The sequence below is a fragment of the Medicago truncatula genome, chromosome 6, assembly GCF_003473485.1.
Source record: "Medicago truncatula cultivar Jemalong A17 chromosome 6, MtrunA17r5.0-ANR, whole genome shotgun sequence".
NCBI classification, from domain to species: Eukaryota; Viridiplantae; Streptophyta; class Magnoliopsida; order Fabales; family Fabaceae; genus Medicago; species Medicago truncatula.
The window spans coordinates 4,161,397-4,181,990 of NC_053047.1; the positions used below are offsets into that span (position 1 = coordinate 4,161,397).

The 20,594-nt window shown below is 32.5% G+C and overlaps 3 protein-coding genes across 4 annotated transcripts; all 3 read right to left on the reverse strand.

The window, feature by feature from the left end:
- Positions 1 to 298: 298 nt before the first annotated feature.
- Positions 299 to 3,745, reverse strand: LOC11417491 (putative F-box/LRR-repeat protein At5g41840). 2 transcript variants are annotated; one of them, XM_039826709.1, is made up of 4 exons: positions 3,664 to 3,745; positions 2,295 to 3,583; positions 1,007 to 1,156; positions 299 to 619 (listed from the first exon to the last, which is right to left on the reverse strand). In XM_039826709.1, exons 2-4 carry the CDS (start codon positions 3,576 to 3,578, stop codon positions 314 to 316), a joined length of 1,740 nt encoding a protein of 579 aa, XP_039682643.1. In that variant the 5' UTR covers positions 3,579 to 3,583; positions 3,664 to 3,745; the 3' UTR covers positions 299 to 313. The 2 variants fall into 2 exon arrangements, with proteins under 2 accessions (XP_039682643.1, XP_024642057.1); XM_024786289.2 differs by having other exon boundaries at positions 2,295 to 3,580; positions 3,664 to 3,714.
- Positions 3,746 to 13,202: 9,457 nt separating this feature from the next.
- LOC11414922 (40S ribosomal protein S28-1) lies at positions 13,203 to 14,556 on the reverse strand. Its single transcript, XM_024785513.2, has 2 exons — positions 14,455 to 14,556; positions 13,203 to 13,599 (listed from the first exon to the last, which is right to left on the reverse strand). The coding sequence occupies exon 2, from the start codon at positions 13,596 to 13,598 to the stop codon at positions 13,404 to 13,406; it is 195 nt and encodes a 64-aa protein (XP_024641281.1). The 5' UTR covers position 13,599; positions 14,455 to 14,556; the 3' UTR covers positions 13,203 to 13,403.
- Positions 14,557 to 16,761: 2,205 nt separating this feature from the next.
- On the reverse strand, positions 16,762 to 19,586 carry LOC11412511 (lamin-like protein). The gene is made up of 2 exons (XM_003618546.4): positions 19,274 to 19,586; positions 16,762 to 17,374 (listed from the first exon to the last, which is right to left on the reverse strand). The coding sequence occupies exons 1-2, from the start codon at positions 19,473 to 19,475 to the stop codon at positions 17,037 to 17,039; spliced, it is 540 nt and encodes a 179-aa protein (XP_003618594.1). The 5' UTR covers positions 19,476 to 19,586; the 3' UTR covers positions 16,762 to 17,036.
- Positions 19,587 to 20,594: the final 1,008 nt, after the last annotated feature.

Here is a 20,594-nt window from a genome sequence, read left to right on the forward strand (position 1 = left end):
CACGGCAGTTAACTACCGCTGGGGTAAAAACGTCATTTTCATGTGTCAATATGACGTTTTGAAGGTCAGAAAGCGATCTTCATTATGCAATGGTTGTTCTATAATGTGTATAAAATTTGAATTCAATCACAACAATAATGGTAGTTCTCGCCATTATAATTAAAATAACTAAAAAGATAGTAAATACTATAATTCATATCAAAATAAATTATACAATGTTTATCGCAATGAATTAACTGATGATAACAGTATAATAAATAAAATAACACTGGGGCATCAGCCCTCTTTTATTACCAAAAATAAATAAATAACCCTACAAAATTATAAGTTGGCATTGTTCATCTACTTCATCTGTAAGCACCTCATGAATAAGGTTACGATCATAGCAACAATATTTTGAGGTTTTAGTCCATCTTTCGGCACCTATATAGAATTTGTCACAAGAACTGAAAGTAATTTGCTTGAGCGAATTCACATTCCTCAATAGATGACTGGCTAACTCAATCACGTCCATGGTGCAAACACAACCACGTAACTCGACATATTTCAAATAATTATGAAAAAACTTTCCATGTTCTCTTCTTTGCCTATGAGATCCATCCACATGTGAATTTCTAATCTGAAAATTGAAAATACAGATATCATGATTTTACATATATAAATTTTTTAAAATACCATCAGACATATACCAACTCTTAGAAATCGTGGTTGGGCCTAACACAACCCCACAAAACTGGATTGTGTGGTGAAGATTCCCCCCGACTTAGAAACACATGTTCAGGTCATCGTTTATCCGAAGTAGAACTCTTTAAAGTAAATAAGTTTTAATTTGTAAATTTCTTGATATATGTAAACACCACATTGTGAACATTAAATAAGGTAAACAAAATTTATAATTTCATAATATTTAGATATAACTATTGAAAAAAACTAATATCCATCAAAAAATAGGTTATAACTTTTTATAAAATGAAAATCCTAAAAAATAAAAGGTTGAATAACTTACTGTCAGAGAAAGTTTTCTGAGATGCTGAGAAGCCATTATAATATCTAAAATCCAAAAGTAGTCCATATTAGGATCACATGCTCCCTCGATTAATAACTCCAATTGTTGAAGGTTTTGAAATTGAACCAAGACCTTCGTTAAGTTCGCTATCTGTTTACACCAGTAATATTTAAAGTAAATTAAAAATAAAAATAAAAACTAATGAGACGATTAATTAAAAGAAACCAAGGCAACCAATAGCAGGAAAAAAAAAAAAAAAAAGCTTGTGGCGAAAGTTGCAACATGACTTCTGAGTGTGTTGAATGCAATGCAATGAAAACAAGAGAAAACTAAGAACGCGAATAAAAGAGCATTAGAGCATTAGAAGAAACATAAAAACAAAAACACATCATTCTCTTAAAACCCAGTATCATCGCCCTAGACATTGCCACTCGGTTGTATTGCCATGTTGGGATTGAGAATTTCAGTTCTCACCAAAATCCATCACTTTGTTGCAGCAATGAAACAGTAATGTGAAGCCTCATTGCAAGACCCAAATTTGAAGGGGAAAAAAAAAATTCTAAAAAAACTCAACTCCAGACTTCCGATTCTCTCTTTCCCTGTGTGTTTGTTAGGCGTTTGTAGGTAATGGATGCATCACTACAATCAAAACAATTTCATCATGAATCAATTCTTATCCACAACCAGAAGAATATTATTCCAAAAAATTTGCATCTGGATTGGGGGTTTAGGTTTGTGTTTTTTCAGATTTAGTTTTTTTTAGGTTCAAGAGAAGTTGATATAAATTTGTGGGTTTCAAAAAAAATTATGGGTTTTTATAATTATGGAGGACTAAAACTTCTTTTATATTTTTACAAAAAAAAAAAAAAAAACAAGGATTCCAAAAGAGCATTAAAACATGTATGTTTGGATAAACAGTATGCAGCTTATAGCACAGGCACTTATCATGATAAACACTTACACATAAGCTATTTTTATAGAAATAGATAAAATAAAGTTAAATTGTTTGTGTATATGTTATAAGCTATTTTTATAAGTTATATTAAAGAAAGCTCATAAAAATTGTCATAAGTTGTTTTCATAGGTTCTCACGAACAGTCTCGTAAAACTTATGCCAGTAGATAAGCTCAAATAAGCCAATCCAAACATGCCTATATTTTCGAATGGCAGCAGTGCCACAATGCAATATACCACTATGTCGATTTTGGGACAAAATGTTACGCGCCACTATCAAAGGTTGACAACATACATATAAATAAACATCATAATTAGGTTTTGACTGACTCACCTGTGAAGGCATCATGATCATAGCTAAATTCTGAACATGACGTGATCTTGGAATTGCACCAAAGAGATGATGTGGATATCTCTCTTCCTTAGTTGCATTCCAAAAAACCTTCAATAACCTTGGAGCTTTAACATGAAGTTCCCTTGTGTAGCCACTATATTCAAAGGATGAGAGATTCAATGCAACAACAGTTATCTCATCTGGAGTGAGATGTTTATAGCCACAGTCAATTATTTTCAAATGACGCAGCTTTCGGCTTGTAATAGTCAAATCATACATGATACGACAATTCTTGAAGGTGACATCCTCAAGTTGGCAACATTTAGAAAACAACTTAGGCACGATGAATTCACATAAACATTCAAGAAGTCCATCCAACACAATAGTTGTCACATTTTTTAATCCAGAAAATCCAACTGGTTTAAAAATTCTAAATATTTCACCACCGGTGAAGCTAAACTTGGACAACATATGAGCCTCAATTTTTATTGGGTGTACTTGACAATCAATACAAGAAGAATACTGAAAAGATGAGAGATTTGGCGCAGAGATGTCTATTTTCTTCCTCTCTTGAATGCTAATCCCACAGTTAACAATGTTCAAATGAAACAATGTTGAACTGGTTATTTGTATGTCAGAGATGAAGTTACAGTTATCAAGGGTGAAGTCTACAAGATGGATGCAGTTGGAAAATAGGCCCCGAAACATATCTTGACTCACATCAATTATATGCAACACAAGAGTTCTCAAATTCTTGAATCCAGAGAAGTCCATTGGTGCTACTAGGAGGCATTTCTCTAGGTGCAGATGTGTGAGAGAGTATGTGTCAGATAAGAGAGTAAAGGGAAATTTGTATGGCTCCCCTTCAAAAATAAAATCAGTAGTATAATTAGTTTCGTTCGAGAATAGCAGTTCAATACGTTTGGCACCCTTAGCAATTCCTTTGGAAATCAATTTGTCAATGACATCCCTATGTTGGTCACCTAATGGAAAATTTACTCGGATTGAATGGATCATGGCACCTTGGTAATGCATCATGAATTGATCCAATATTGTGGCAAATTGAGATTGGAGAAGTGGAAAGTTTTTTGGCAACTCTTGAATTGTATTATAGTGAAACATGTTTTGGAGATCAAAGTTGAGGTCTGTACGGAAACCCCATTCGTGAAGCCATTGTTTCGACAATGTGCTAGTTTTTACCAAATCTTTCATACTTAACTTGGAAAAGATGTAAGATACAATACAATCAGGCAACTTGCTCTTGAGATTTTCACACCTCTTCATTGCTGCTGCACACGAAGCACAAGCATTAGAATTAGAATTAATAGCATTTGAAAAGGATTACAAAACAACAGATCCAGGCACTTACCAGGTAGATGAACGGACTTTAGAGAAAACGCTGATTGTGAAGTGAAGCTTCGTTCTGAGACGGCTTTGGATGGAGAGTTAGGTTTTCTTTCTTCTATATTTGTCGTCAGAGAGAGGCGATTGTACAATCTATTTGAGATTTCACATGTGTTTTTTTTAAAACACAAGGAAAATACATTTTTGTCCCCAATGATAGTTAACCGGTTGGCTCAACTGAACTTGAGTGTAGTTTCCAAGCATCAATTGTGATTTTTTGCATTTCAATCGAAAAATCAAAATAATTTTAAGCTTATTCAGAATGTTACGGAACTTGATCCACTATATGTATTTGAGATTAATTATAATGGACTGACAATGACAATGTAAACCAACTTTACACTATCATCCAATTAAAATCGTTTAATTAGACACATCAGCTTAATTAAAAATAGAAAAAATCAAATAAAATATTTCTCAATAAATACATTCTACCCATGTTTCTTATTTTCGACATTTCATGTAGCTGAAGAAGAAAAAATAATGTCCTGAGCATCTCTCTCTTCCCAAACCACCCGCTCCATTACATAAGGGAAATGTCTCTTCGTTAGAAAACCAAATTATAGACAATGAACTTGGAGACTTTCACCAATATATGTCCATCATTGGTTCTATGTTCAATTTTACACATTCTTACGGTTTTATTTGGATTTATCATATTTGGTGGCTCAATTCTTAATGATGTACTTGCCAACTTTGATACTGATCCGGTCATCCTGGCATACCTTATAGAAATCTACTCTACATCATTGTTTGAATCAGCTACACCTTTTATCTCATGTTTGTTTTCCCGGTTATCATCAACATGGGTAAAAGGCATTTATTGACAAAGATTTTATTTGATTTTACATCAACATGTGTTGTTTTTGTAAGAGATGAATTGTTGTTGTTGAAAACTTTGGTGTTTTAAGAAAACCTTTTCAATTATTTCAAAAACTATTTTCAAGTGTCGGAAAGTGAGGGTATTCGACGTGTTTGAGCCTCGAGTTGAGCCTCTAATAATTTTGGATTAATAGGAAACTTAATTGGATGTTTTTGGGCGAAAAGTGGCGAAACCCATGGCCGGAAAACACGCGAAAACGCGCATTTTCGCGGCGCTGCGTCTGAGGTAGGGCGCTGGGCGCCCACTCACAGAGCCAACACTGCACTTTTGGCGTCCTGGACAGGACAACATGCTTGTTGTTACGTGTTCGGGTGCGTCGGGGCCGGTGTGTAGGGGTCTTATGCGCTTGTTTAAGTGTGTTCTTTTGCTGTTTTCATAGACATTGCTACTGGAACATATCTAGCTCTTTCAAACTTTGGATTTTATAAATGGTTTGAAACTTGGATTTGTGTTGTTTCGGTTTTCGGAAATAATTGGAAAAGGGACTTTTTGTGAACAAAGATGATTACATACTTGTTCTACAGTTCCAGTGGACTTAGGAGGAGTATGTAAGGTTGGTGCAAAACAATGGTTGTTTTGGAGCTTGATTTCGGTAATATGGTGGCATAGACGAACTTAGGATTTTTCTTAAGTGAACTTGAGACTCCATAATTTGTAAGTAGACTATGTTTATGATTATACGACTCTTTAAAATTAGTTGTGAGTGGTCTTAATGAGTTTTTAACTTGTTTTGCTTTGAAAATGGAATTCTTTGTGAAAAAGGATAATGAGAGACGAACTTTGAGATTTTTAGAAATTCGACATAGTTGGCCGGTGATACGCACATGTATACTTAACTACACTCATAAGTGATCTAAGATATACAAAGTTGAGGCACTTAACTTGGTTTATTTAGTTTTGGTTCAATTGTCTCAATTGTGTTAAAGTTGTAAAATGATAGACGAACTTTGTCGAAAATGATCTTTAAGACCGAATATCTTGCAAATCTTTTGTGAATAGTTTGACATGATTATATGAATATGTATGAATGATTGATAGGTGTTGAATATGATGTTTATCATAGTATAATAAATTTATCATTTACTTGGATTGTGAGAATTGTATGAAATTGTTGAGTTGTAAGATGTAATTATTGTTGGTGAATGCATATATGTTAAATGATGGTGATATTGTTGGTGAATGCATATACGTTAATTATGATGATGATGATGTTGATGTTTTTTGATAATTGTGATGATGATTATGTTGATGATAATACGGTGATGACTCTTATTTGAATTGTGACTTGTTGATTGTGTGTACGTAAATAGTTGATAATGCAATTGTTGGTGAACTAATCAATGTAAAATGATGTGTACTTTTACATTGTTGTTGGTGAATGTATATGTGAGGTGATTTTGCATTGTTGATACTTGTATGTCCATGCATCATAGTCATATTGAGTCATATGAGAAGTGTAAAAGGAGGTGTACTTTTACATAGGTGAATTGTAAGAGGAGGTGTACTCTTACATATGATGTTCTATTGGCATCACGGGGTGACGGCCTAGACGTTGTTGGTGTCGGTACAGCATGCATCTAGAAGTGTCTAGAATATTGCATGCATTTAAATAGTTAATGAGTTGTGTCATAATTGAATATGTGACTTGGTGAATTTGGTGAATGTTGTGATTATGTAGATTGGTGTATATGTGCATTGGTGGATTTTGTTGATGGTTGTGAATAATTGAACTAGCTCTAATTGCATGTCTTACTTGCTTGTGCTTATACACTTGGTGAATCTATTTGATGAATATTATTTTGGTAACAATAATGAGGTGAGAATTGTATATGTTTATGTATATGATGTGGTGACTCCTTTGATGATGATTATTTTGGTAATAGTAATGAGGTGAGAATTGTATATGTTTATGTATATGATGTGGTGACTCCTTCGATGATGATGATTACTTGCTTATAACTTTGAAATGATGAATTGTACTTGTTGAGTTAAGTATGCTAAATGAAGAATAAGGTGAGTAGGGTTGGGAATAGGCCAGGCCGGCCTACATGGGCCTACGGCCTGGCCTGTTTTGGCCTGGCCTGACCTGGATTGTTTAGTAGATAGGCCTAGGCTTAGGCTTTTTAGAAAGCCTGTTTAGTTAAATAGGTCAAGCTTAGGCTTCAAAAAAATACTGTTAAGCCTAATAGGCCGACCTATTAATACTTATTTATTAAAAAAAAAATTATATTAAAATAATTGCATATATTAAAAATATAAACATCTCTTTCTCTATCTATTAGTCCCTTAATAGACTTTGTTGTTATAGGCTTTTATGTAGGCTTTAATCTAGTTGAAATTTACTTGTAGTGAAATAGACTTTTAAGTAGGATTTAAGGCATGTTTAACCTATTTAGTAGGCCAAATGAACTATTTGATGGCCTTAATGTGAAGTAGGTCTGTAAGTAGGATTTCAGGCCAGTCCATGCTTTTAAATAGGCCAGGTCAGGCCTAGAAAAACGGCCTATGATAGGCCATAGACCAGGCTCAGGCTTGTGATTTATTTCGTAGGCCAGGCTCAGGCCTATCAAAGCCTGGCCTGGCCTGGCCTGGCCTATTCCCACCCCTAAAGGTGAGTAATCCTTTCATTGATTGATGTTGATAAATGATGAGCTTATGTTGATGACTTGATTAGAGATTGAATATGCTCGCTATGCTATGTTAGTATTGTGATAGCTTGATGGTGTGGAATGGGGGATAATAATCATGTGATGTTAGTTTTATAGAAGGGATGAGTATGTATATGTGATATACATGAAATCCTTGAATGCTTATCTTTAAAATTGTTTATGTTGATTATGATTGATGTGAAGCTAACCCCCAGTGGTCTTTGACCGCCTACCTGTTTGTATGGATGGGTAGACGGCGTGCAGAAGTAGTTATTGATTGCTTGAGGATAGCGGTAACTACCTCCATTTTCTGTCTTTTGGAGTCTTAGATTAGACTCTGATCTAGGATGTCAGTCTTTTGTTTATTCTGGATTGGATTATGTTGTTGTGTTTTATTTGGAGAATTGATATGTTGATGTGGTTATGACATGTATATTTTGGAGATGTATGCTATATATCTGCTGTGACGTTGTTGTGAAATTTTTATGCATGTTATATTCGGTGAATTTTTGGAGACGTGACGTCTATTTCTTGAATAATTCTATTATTCGCGTGTTTTATTGCTTTAATAGAAGTAGGACATTACAAGTTGGTATCAGAGTCGTGGTCAGTCTTGTCCGGACTAGAACTCGGTGAAATTTCATGTTTGAATGCGACATGTACGGAAGTACTGTCGGTACTAGTTGTGTTGTTCCGTTCTTTTAAGAGGGTTTTAGCGTAGTGGGAGAGTTAAAATGATAATTTGAAGTAGTCAGAGAAACACTAAACATGAAATCAACTCAATTCAATCAATCAATCATGAACAAAAGCACTACAAAAATGAATTCAACTCAATTTCATTGTTATTAAAAATTAAAAAAATGAAATTATAGATACTCTCAAACTGAACATGAAATCATCGCAATTCAATCAAATATGAACAAAAACACAATTTGAGTAAAAAGAAGTTTAAAAAAAGTTATATTCAAACTGAAAACACCGAAACAACTCAGTTTTCATGAACAAAGCATTGCATCTTCAAGCATTGAAGCATATCATATCATATATTGATAAAAATCAAAACTTTGGAAACACCCAAATGAACAAAGCATAGCATATTCAAGCAAACCATATATTGATAAAAATCAAAACATTGAAAACAACCAAATGAACAAAGCATAGATATTCAAGCAAACCATATATTGATAAAAATCAAAACTTTGGAAACACCCAAATGAACAAAGCATAGCATATTTAAGCAAACCATATGGCATATATCGATAAAAATCAAAACTTTAAAAACACCCAAATGAACAAAGCATAGCATATTCAAGCAAACCATATGGCATATATTGATAAAAATCAAAACTTTGAAAACACCCAAATGAACAAAGCATAATTGGTTTGATTTGGCAAAATGACTATTATAAAAAAAATATACTTACTTATTATAAAAAATAATAATTGGTTTGATTTTTGTTATTTTTCACATCAAATCTCAACCAATTATAGAGCCAGAAATTCTTGTGTGCGCGCGTGTGAAAATATTGAGTTTGCCCAATTTTTTTGAGTTATGATTCATAAACATCATTAGGTGGCAATACACCCCTTGCCACCCACACAAAAATCTGACACGTGGCCATATGGACCCCGCACAAGTACACTTTCTCTTTCTTCTTCTCTTCTCTCTTCCTAATACATGGGGTGTACAAGGGTGTATGCAATTAAAAGGTGTCTATGTAACATTTTCCAATTTTTTTCAAGTGGATTAATGGACTATTTGGTTGGGCCAAATATAAAGAAAGTATCGATTGAGTTCGGGCGAGTGCCGGAGGTCGCCGGGTGGTGGCTCCGCCCCTGTATAGATGTAATGACAATATCATCAGAAACTCGAATGTATGACTACAAGATTTTGAGTTTGAACCTGAGTGAAAGTGTTCAATTTAACTATATCGGTATTTGTGAGTTGAACTAAATCTTACAAACAATTGGTTCTAATTCCATCAACATGGCTTGATGAGCAAGATTAGGAATAGAAAAACAATTTGATATTCATCTCTAAATTTAATGTCAAACTTGGCAAAACGGTTGATTGACCTTGAAATCCAAGGAGAAACATAGATGTCTTTGATGACAACTACCATTAATCAAAGTTTTTTTTTTTTTTTGGTTACATAATCAAAGATACAAGGAACTCATGAAATCAATTTCAACATGAACATTTGAGAATCCTTTGAAAATAGAGAATTTCAACCTCTTCAAGATACCTCATGTAACGCCCACTTTCGTTTAATCGTTATTTAATCGAGTTTAGACAATTATATTATAATTATATAATATATGCATGATTTTGATATGTTTTGATGATTTGTAGTGAATTTAGTGATTTGATTGATGACGTGATAAGTTATGAGTTTTGGAGGATTTGATTATGATATGAGATTTATTTTATTGTTAAATAGAATAAAGATTTGAAAATAATATAAAATATTTAGTTGAGGGCTGTTTTGATATTTTAGATAGTTTTTGGGGAGAAAGTGAGATAAGATAAGTATTTTAAGAGGAGATATAAAAGGTTAGACCTAGTTTAGAAAAACATAACGTACGTACGACTGTTTTTGGAGAAAAGGGAGAAAAAGCCAAGAGAAGAGGAACCTAGAGAGAGGGCTGCGATTTCTTCATACAAGGTAAGGGTGAGACTAATAATTCAATAATGTTAATTGCTGTAATTCTAATGATTAGTTGACAAAGTTAGGATTGATTTAGAGAAGTTTTGGAATTAGGTCAAAACCCTAAAAATTGATGATCAACCGGTAAAACTTGTTAGATTGATGAAAGAACCGTCCTTTAACCTTAGAATATGTTTAGGATGAATTCTGGAATCAAAACCACGCTTTGAACCATGTTGTATGATGGATTTTTGAGAAAAACCCTAGTCTGCCCGAGCTTCTGTTCATCGCTCGCCTTGGCGAGGGATGATCCTCGCCTCGCGAGTGATGAACTTCATCGCTCGCCACGCAAGCCCTTCCTTTTCGCCTCGCGAGTTGTTTGGTTCAACTCGCCATGGCGAGCAATCCCCTTTGCCTCGCGAGTTGTGTGACGCAGCTCGCCACTGCGAGCCACCTTACTCGCCATAGCGAGTTAAGGCAGAGTGCATGTTAGATTTCATGTTTCGACCTTTTTAGTTGAATCTTGTATGTCTTTGAGTACCTGAACATACCTAGTATTGATTAGGAATGAATGTAGGATCAGAGGGAACCCAGAACAACCTTATTTTGGGAGTTGAGTGGTACTCGTCATGGCGAGTAAGTACTCTCGCCTCGCGAGTACAACCAGAATGAACTTGTTTGTGTGTTTGTGCGATCTGTGTCGCACTTGTTGATCAAGAGTGAACCCCTAACTGGTAATGAGACCTAGTGATGTTGTTAAATGCAGTCTGTAGAGTTGTTTAAGTCATGATAATATTAATTGAACATGAGTTAATGTAATGTATATTTATGCAAGATATGAAGATTTGATAATGATACAATTTATGTGCTAGTGATATAATGATATCATCTTGTTATGTGACCTGTTTATGCTGCTTCCGTTGTTTAACTAAGTGCATAAGTATATGATGAAGTTTAGCTCCAAATTATTGGATGCATGTTGATAAGTTGATTACGATGTTTTGTTCATATGTGTCCATGCATAGCATCTCATTGAGCTTAGTCCTCACCACAAATATTAGGAGCTTTGTCCTCCGCACGATTAAAGTATATTAATACTTATGATGACGATTGGTACCACATGCATATAAGGAGTCTAAGAGCATTGTCACATTGTCATGATTAAGATGCCTTGTTGATAATGATTGAATATGTGATTATGTGATAAGTGTTTATTGATTATGTTATGTTATTCATAATGATTGGATATATGATTACGTGATAACTGTTTAACATTTATGCAAAGTTATTAATGGAATGATTATGATGTTAATTTATGATTCACAATTACATTGATTAATGTTATTTTATTATGAAATCTCACCCCTTCTGCTTGAAAATGTTGCCCTTCGTATGGGTAACTTGCAGGTGATCGTGCTTAGTGTGCAGTTGCCGTCGTGAGTGGCCTTGCCTTCACTGTGTCGTCTAGGTCGCTCTGATACGTAACGGGATGGGGTTTTATGCTATAACATGCTTCATTCTCTTACGTGAACTGCTATGATAATTTCTGTTTGATAAACTCTTTTGAGATACTTTTTGGGCCTGCGTGCCAAAACGTTTATGAATTATGTTTATGATTTTCTGCTGCAATATTTAAGATATTGGTTAAATTATTATTTAACTGTTGGATTACGTCATATGTGATATCCCGTTGTTTTGATGCTTACTCTGATAAATGTTATGTTTTTAAAGAAATTTTGATATTGGGAAACGGGGTGTTACACCTCACATCTCTGCTATAATAACATTGCATGGACCGATGTTATGAGAGTAACCAAACAAGAATTTTCATTGCAATCGTGACCAACATAACTGCAAACCTATTTCACCCATTCTATGAAATTGTTCCATAACTGTTAATTTTTAACAAATTCACCTCTAGTGGAAAACCAAAACATGTTAACCTCGTCAACCACCATTGAACTCAAATCTAGCCATTTCTTCTCAACAAAGAATGTTAACTCCAACTCAATTGTTTGCTCTCGAACTCTCTAAATAATTACATTTCGAGCCCTCCATAATCCGTCAAACACTTCAACAAAAACATAGCTCAATGATCAGCCTCCACAAGACCCAACACCTTTCAAATTCGCAATGATCTAGTGAACATCAGCCTCCAAAAAGAATGAGGCAAAACGCCTTCAATCATCACCCAAATCTTTGACGCCGGAGCACCATCACAAAAAGCACAACATATAGTTTCCATCGACACACTGCACATTAAATACGACGCATCAATTGTCACCTCCAATAGCTTCTTCTGTCATTCGTCGTGATACAACCACTAAAAGAAACACACCCAGCATTTCTGGATTAGTTCAACTTGACGAGAAATCTTATAAGAAGAAGATCAGTACTACATAGAGATGTAGAAACACACGAACTTATAATCTTGTTGATAATGTCAACATGAATTGTTGGCGGGACTCTATCCAAGTCTCAAATACAAAATACAATTTTCAGTCACATATTGTCTAACCAACTTAATTAACAACCGGACACTTAATTTGTTTATTGTTTACGAGATTACACCCAAAAGCCAACTTCATAGGAAAAATTAACATACATGATCAAATTATACGATGTAACTATTAGAGCAGGACACTATTTTTGTAGTGAATTGAATTTCACACATGAGAAATGCAATTTTTAAAATTAAAATTATCATACATTCCAACAATAACACAATTTTTTATTTAATCTCACATCCCAATAATATATATCATTATAAGTATTCAATATAAAACATGCACACAAATTAACATTATAGTAATATGAAACTAATATTTATATTTATAAATGGAACATGTGTCACAATAACACGTGATATGGAATAAAAAAAAATTGAAGCATTGTATTGAAAAGACAAAATTTCACACACACAAGTTCAAAACCTAATAACCACACAAAATGTCCGATCTAATAACAGTTTCAGCATTGCTAGCCAAGGAACCATATAAATTATTGGAAGAAGACTGTCACATGAGCCATTCATAAAAGCTTGCAATTTCTTTAACAAGCACCAAGGGACCATAATAAATCTCAAGCCTTATCTGAAAGCTATTTTGGATCTCAATTAACAAGTGATGATGTACTGATAGCTTATAATTTTTGGATTTGATATGTCCAAATCCACAACCTGCAATAACAGTTTGAGCCTTCAACTCATTTGCATTATTTCATGCATGAAACAGGAGTGAACCTGCAATTAACTCTCTAATATTCCATCACATAAGCGTGACAATCTTACCTAACAATCATAAGCATTTGCATAATCATATCAAAGTAACCAAGAACACCAAACATAATATAAAGTCAAACCAAAATCTTTACTCAAAACTCAGCCAAATAAAAGGTCTAGTAATAATAAATAGGTCATAGGTGCAAAATGAAAGTCAATACAGAAACAATTTTCATAAGCTAGCAACCACAAAACCAGCATTGCTTTATTATATCTTGCACCAAACCATTGAGAAAAGCTACTCTTCTATCGGAGTCTTCTTGCTTCTCTCTCAGACTCAAGTAGGGCAATGACATCTCCTTTTCTAATGGGCCCCTTCACATTCCTCATGATATAGCGATTCTCATGCAGAATCTTGACTCTAACCTGAGTGACCTGTCCTCTGGATCCAGTACGACCCATAACTTTCTCAACTTGAGCGTGCTTAATCTGTGATTCCATCCTGCTTAAACACAAACACATTCGCAATTGTTAAGAGAGTAATCAAAGAAGCATATAACATATAATCTACGTGACAGAATAAGGAGTGAAACAACATAACAACTCATAAACAAATCTAAAATCATAGCATTTGACACTCATGGTTGAGTGAGAATTAAATCAATACTAACCCAACAAAACTGATATCATAGTTGTAATTGAGGCTGAAAACAAAAGTAATTTAAGGACACAACAATATCCAATGGAACCCAACAAGGGTTAAGCATTTTCATAAAGTTGTTGTCATATGGAAGTTTATAGCATTTTCGGATAAAGCTGAAAACAGTTTATGGACGTAGTAAATGGTTTCCGGTCAATTTGAACATTCACTTAAAACTTGTTAACATCGGCACATCACACATCGAACATGACAATGGTAATATATTAATCTAATATAAATGATTGAATACATCATGTCATAGTCTGACACTCACGCATGGGACATCAGAAACACCTTCAACCTAAAGTGTCGGTGCTACAAAGACTTAAAATAATTGAATCCAAAGAACATTTGCAAAAAAGGACCAATTGAAACCAAAAGCATGTAAATCACACAACAACATCCAATTGAAATCAACAATATGAAGCGTTTTAACCACAATTTTTTTTTTTTTTTGCAATTGGGTAAAAAAAAAAAGATCCTAAATATCACAAATGCATAATTCTAATGATCTGAAACATCAAACATAAACAATATTCATATTTCATCAAACTGACAAAAACACAACAAGAACAAACATGAAAGACATCAAAATGAAGAGGATAATTAGAACATCAATAATCAATTGAAAGAAGAAAAAGAAAAAGAGAAACGAACTTGATGTTGGTGAAGGGAGCGAAGAACCCTAATATCTTGCAGCTGCGGTTACAATTGTCAAAAACCTTTCTTCCTTGTTATTTGGTTTGTGTTCTAATATTTATATTATTCAACTAGGGTTATCAATAGATATCCATGAATACGGATAATATGATATCCTTCTTCGCTCCGTTGGTCCATTCAACAAAAACAAAAAGTACTAGCTACACCCCTCATCTTACTAGTTACACTCATTTCACCCAATTTAATTAACAAAATGACTAAAGTACCATTATAATCATATTAAATTGGTTCATGAAATTGTAGAATTGTATGAACATAATTCCCTATACATAAAATCACTTGGTCATAGTGAACTTAGGGAGATTGCATAATATATGTAGCGATCGGTGTTTGAACATAGACATTCAATTTATTCATCTTATAAAGGTGAATTTCTAGCAACTAGACTACCTAACTATACATAAAATCACTTGGTTCTAGTGAACTTACTTCAATTGATGGAAACATTGCATAATATATGTAGCGATCGGTGTTTGAATATCGGACATTCCACTTATTCATCTTATAAAGGTGAATTTCTAGCAACTATACTACCTAATAAAAAAAAACAACTCACTCAGCATATGTGCGACCGACCGAGTTTTTAGATTTTACACAAACTTTGTTAGCGTATATTTTTTTTGGGTTACATAAGAAAAATACGTCCAAACCTTTGTTCGCGTATATATAAATAAACTTGTTTTAAATATATTTAAACCGCAATATATTTCTAGATTTATTGAAAGATGAATGCTAGCAACACTCAAATCGAAAACTCAGTTCAAGTGCATCTAGGCAAATTTGGGGTGTACTTCCATTAGAACAATGAGTGCTCGTAATTTTAGAAGAAAACTCAAGTGGTTAATAACTTAATGTTGGGTTTACAAACCCATAAAAACTTATTGACGAGTTTTGATTGAATGTTGTCATCAATATCATTGGTAGAAAGTCATTACGTAACAACTTTGAGTTAGTTTTGAAATAGCTCAAACTATAATGCTTTTATTTTCAAATACCACTATATTTCTCTTGTAAAAATTTAAGTACATCGTCCCTGTGTCCTACGATAATTGAGCCATTTGTAAGAAAAAAGTGTCCTAAAATAATTGAGTCATTTTATCTTTCAATACAATATTAATTATTTTTTTCTCTTTATAACTTTAATTAATACTACTTCACAACTTTCAATTCAATAGATTTCACTTTACATTTATGATAGTGAAGAATGCACCAATACTTAACAAGAGCACTTAAAACTATATTTCTCTCTTTCATTTATACATTTATCTTGATATGTGTGAAATGAAAAAATGACTCAGCTAATTCAGGACGGAGGGAGAGTAGTATTTAAGGTATTTCAAAATAAACTAGGAATATATATATACACACAACACATGTCACATGACGTTTAGTTCGATGCTAAGATAGTTGATATAAAATTGAATAGTTATAAATGTGTTGAATTTTTTAGTATCTTTGAAGACAAGTTTTGAACTCCAACGGTTGATTTTGAGTGTCCTATTCTTTTGTTTCATTTTACAAGTTTCAAAATTGATGAATGTTTTTTACACAAATAAAAAATTGGAGAAAATTTAGATACAATTCTTTATGTGCTTTTTGTATGGTTCTCAATTAAAAATACATATTTTTTTTGGATATAACAAACTTTGAGAAAATTAAGGATTTGAGAAAATCATGGTGAATTTAATTAAGAACCATACAAAAAGCACAGAAGGAATTGTACCTAAGTTTCTCCATAAAAATTTATGAATGTTTTAAAAACAGAACAAACAAAAAACTGGTTTAGGGGATGACAAGAAAACCTATGGTTTTTTTTTTGAAAGATAAAAAAAAAAAGAGAAATATTTATGGTTGATTGCTAGTAATTTTGTTGTCAAAAAATGAGAAGGAAATTCAACATAATTTTAATATATTTTTTTACTAAAATACATTTTTTTAAAAAATATTTATGAAATAAGAGGATATCTAAAAATTGTGGCCCGTGGCAGATATTATCAACGTGGGTATAGATAGGGTACATGTATATTTTTAATCCACGTGGACATCTATTGACATCCCTAGACCGATTAGACCTAGGGATCAACCTAAAATGAAGCCTTGATCAAACTACATATTCAAATAATAGACCATAGTATCAAAAAATGAATTTAGGCTTAAGAAACAAGAAAATTGATGGAAAGCAACTAGTGTTCCACCAACATGGACAAGAAGGACCTACTTGTAGTCCAAAAGCATACAACAACATTTCCATAATTTCCGCATTTGATTTCTCCAATAAATTAAACAAGTTTTTGTCACATATTTCTGAACAAACAGAAATATATTACATTACATTTTGAAAATCAACACCAAAAACTACCTAAAAACTACAAACACCACACCACCCTTTAACCTCATTTGAGGTCAATAACAATTACCACCAATGCAAAATATTATAAATGAATACAACACAACATGAACAAATGTAACACCATTTGGCATTGTTTAAGGATGTTAATTTTTTAAATATCATTGCAAAGTTACCATAAATAAATGAATGAATCCCATGCTGCACCAATAGCAAAAACAATAGGCATGAGAAAGATTTGTCCTTTAGATGAAAGGAATGTTGCAGCGGCTCTTTCAGGTGCAGCTTTTGGTGGTGGTGGTAGATTTTCAACATGAACGGCTAGTTTCATACCGCCAAAGCAAAATCCTTTGCCACTAATGAAGTAGTAATGGCGAGTCACGTTCAATGGAACAACGTCTCTTCCAGCTCCGGTTGTCCAATTGTGAAGTGGATGGTCTGAGTTGCAAGTTTCATAATCTGTTTTGTTCACTTCTAGTACATTCATTTGGTTCCTATCATACACAAAAACTGAAAAATGAAATCAAGGTTAGTAACATTGTATATTATCATGTGATGAAAACAATAACATGGCAATATTTAATCTTCCAAGCAAATTCATGGATTGGATTGGAACTAGAAATTAACACAGACTCACAAGAGAATCCAAATGTGTACTTAGGACATTAGTAGCAAAATTGAGCGTGATTTGTTACAGTTTTTCTCTTAAAAAAATAATCACTTTTATAATATATCAAACATATGACGTGTTTGATCCATGTAGCGATCTTACTTAGTGGGATAAGGCTTGGATGTTGATGTAGTAGTTTTTTAGAACGTGATGTTTATTTTAGCAAACAAGCACAAAATAGCTTCAGCTTATCTTAAAAATCTCTAAAAGATAATGCTAAAATCACCTTTTTTTAACAAATAGGCCCTAAAGAAGAAAATGTTTAATTAAATAATCTTGCTTATTTTAAGACTATGACCAAAATTAGGACCTTAAGAGTAATGATAAATCACTAAAGAAGAAGTAAAGAAAGTCAACAATCTGGTAATTTGATTTTTATTTGCAAATTAAGCCATGGATTGAGGAGGAAAATTGGATTATTTTACTTCATTTTGGTTGAAATATGGGTGGGAACATTGCATAACTTGTTAATCAATAGATTGACTTTAGATGAATTATTGAGTTCATAAACAGTGGCAGTGTAGTCCTAAAATAGCTAAACTTGCTTAAAAGTTTTAAAAAGCCAAACATAGAAACACAAGTAAAACTTGATATTAAAGTCGTGTCTGACACTGACACATGCGATTACATTTCATCACTTTCATTTTCTTAAATTATTAACGGTATCCACGTATCAGTGTCAATGTCGTGATTGTGTCGGTGTCAATAATTCATAGATTGTGACAAGCACAAATTAAGTTACAGTCACAAATTAAGTAGTTGAAAAAAGACAAAAAAAAAAACAAAAAAACACTAAACAGGGAGAAAAAAGAGGGCATTTGGTTTATCTGAAACATGAATAAGCAATAAAATATACACATCATTAGTCAAAAGAAGCCAAAAATTATGGATCTGAGAATACATAACAAACTATTTTTAAATATACACATCATAACAAAATTATTTTTAAATTTACAGTCCCTATTGAAAGAAAATAGTAAATAAACAATCAAAATGAAATTTTGAAGAGAAATCTCAATGACATTGCCCTCAAATCTATACTTTTGGATAAAAACTAACAATATTCTTCAAGAACACTAACAAGTTCTTCACTTTCTTTTTCAAGAACTATATATTTATCCACCATGAAATTGACACAAAAAGCTCAAAGATTAATCAAATAAACCCAAGAGATCTAACATTAATCAATTCAAACCCATTTGCCTATTAGTCCATAAAATAGAAAATTAAGCATCAAAAACATGAAAATGCTATCAACTTTAAAGATTAATGAAATAATCCCAAAAGATCTAAAACTAATCAATTCAATTTATTTAAACCCTTTTTTCTGTTGGTCCATTAAATATCAAATTAATTTTCAAAAACATGAAAAAAGCTAGTAACATTAAAGATTAATTAAATAAACCCAAAAGATCTAAGATTAATCAATTCAATTTATTCAAACCCTTTTGCTTATTACACCACAAAATTGCAAATTAAGCATCAAAAACATGAAAAACCCATCAACTTTAAAGATTAACCAAATAATCCCAAAAGATCTAAGATGAACTAATTCAAACCATTTTACATAATAGTCTATAAAATAGCAAATTAAGTATCAAAAACATGAAAAAGTTACAATTTTTTAGCTTAGTCTATACTCAAACAAGTTCAGATCCAATCTAAACAAAGTACACAAACCAAAGTAACTTACAAAGATTCGAACTTTAGAGAGAGAGAGAGAGAGAGAGAGAACTTACAAAGCCAATCACCATTGTAGAAATGCTTGCCCTTAGCCCAAGTAGTGTAGTTGAAATTTGTGTTCCAACCCATTCTACCACCAACCATAAACCTCGTAGCTGAGACCATGGGTAACATGACAAGAACAGCAAAACCAAGTAACAGAAACACCATTGTTGGTGAAATTGTTGAAGCAAACACTCTCTTCTTTCTTCCTTCCATTACTGTTTCTGAAAATTGAACAATTTTCACTGTTTTTTGTAAACTCTGGAACACTCTTTTGTGTCCTTTGTTTGTTCTATGATGTTCTGTTTTTTTGGCCCTTTTAAGGAACCTTTTGTCTTCTTTTTTGGGGTTTTGAAAAAAATAATATTATTTTCTGTCATTAGATTATTTTATTTTATTTTATTGAAGGTAGTTGTTTGTTGCTTATTAGATCTACCATTGATTGTTTATCTAGGCTGGTTCTAATATTTAAAAATAAAATTTTTGGACTACAATTTTTTTAATGTACTAGTAGCCAATAATGGAAAAATTTTCCAATTATTTTAGAGAAATAATAATAAGATATGTAAGTGTTTTCCCTATAAAAAAAAGATATGTAAGTGTTTATTCTTTCAGATTTTGAATATTTTGAAATAATAATAAGAATTTTTTTAAAATATTTGTTCAGGCTTTGTGAATATAGTAAATTTTAGTTTTAGTTTCTGTGAATATTTTTAAGTTCATCTTATCTTATAAAATTAGAAATCATTATTTTTGTTTTTTGTTTTTGTGGTCACTTACTTTTGAGATGATGATATAATAGATAGCTATGATGTGGCATATTTATTTGATGTGATATTAATTTCAGTATTTTACTTTCGTTTTTTTAGTAAATGAAGGTGTTAAAATTTAGGCAAAATTACACAATTAGTCCTTTAATTTTATTTTAGGTAACACTTTCGTCCTTTATCTTTTTTTTGTCACGATTTAGTCCTTTATGTTATAAAATGACAATATCTTATCATTTTTTATGAGATTTTTTTCAAAGAAATTTGATTTTCTAGATTTGTATGATGAAGATTTACGTTTGCCTATGAGTTTGATGATTTTTTTTTGGAGTTTTTGATTATTCTTTTCATAAAAAAGGATAACTATGTTGTTATTTTATAACATAAAGGACTAAATCGTGACAAAAAAAAGATAAAGGACAAAAGTGTTACCTAAAATAAAGTTAAGGGACTAATTGTGTAATTTTGCCTAAAATTTATTATCTTATTTATTTAATGTGGCCTTTTCATAATGGAGATTTTGAGAGAAATCGATGAAAATCATGTTGAGATCGTTGAGAGAATTCTA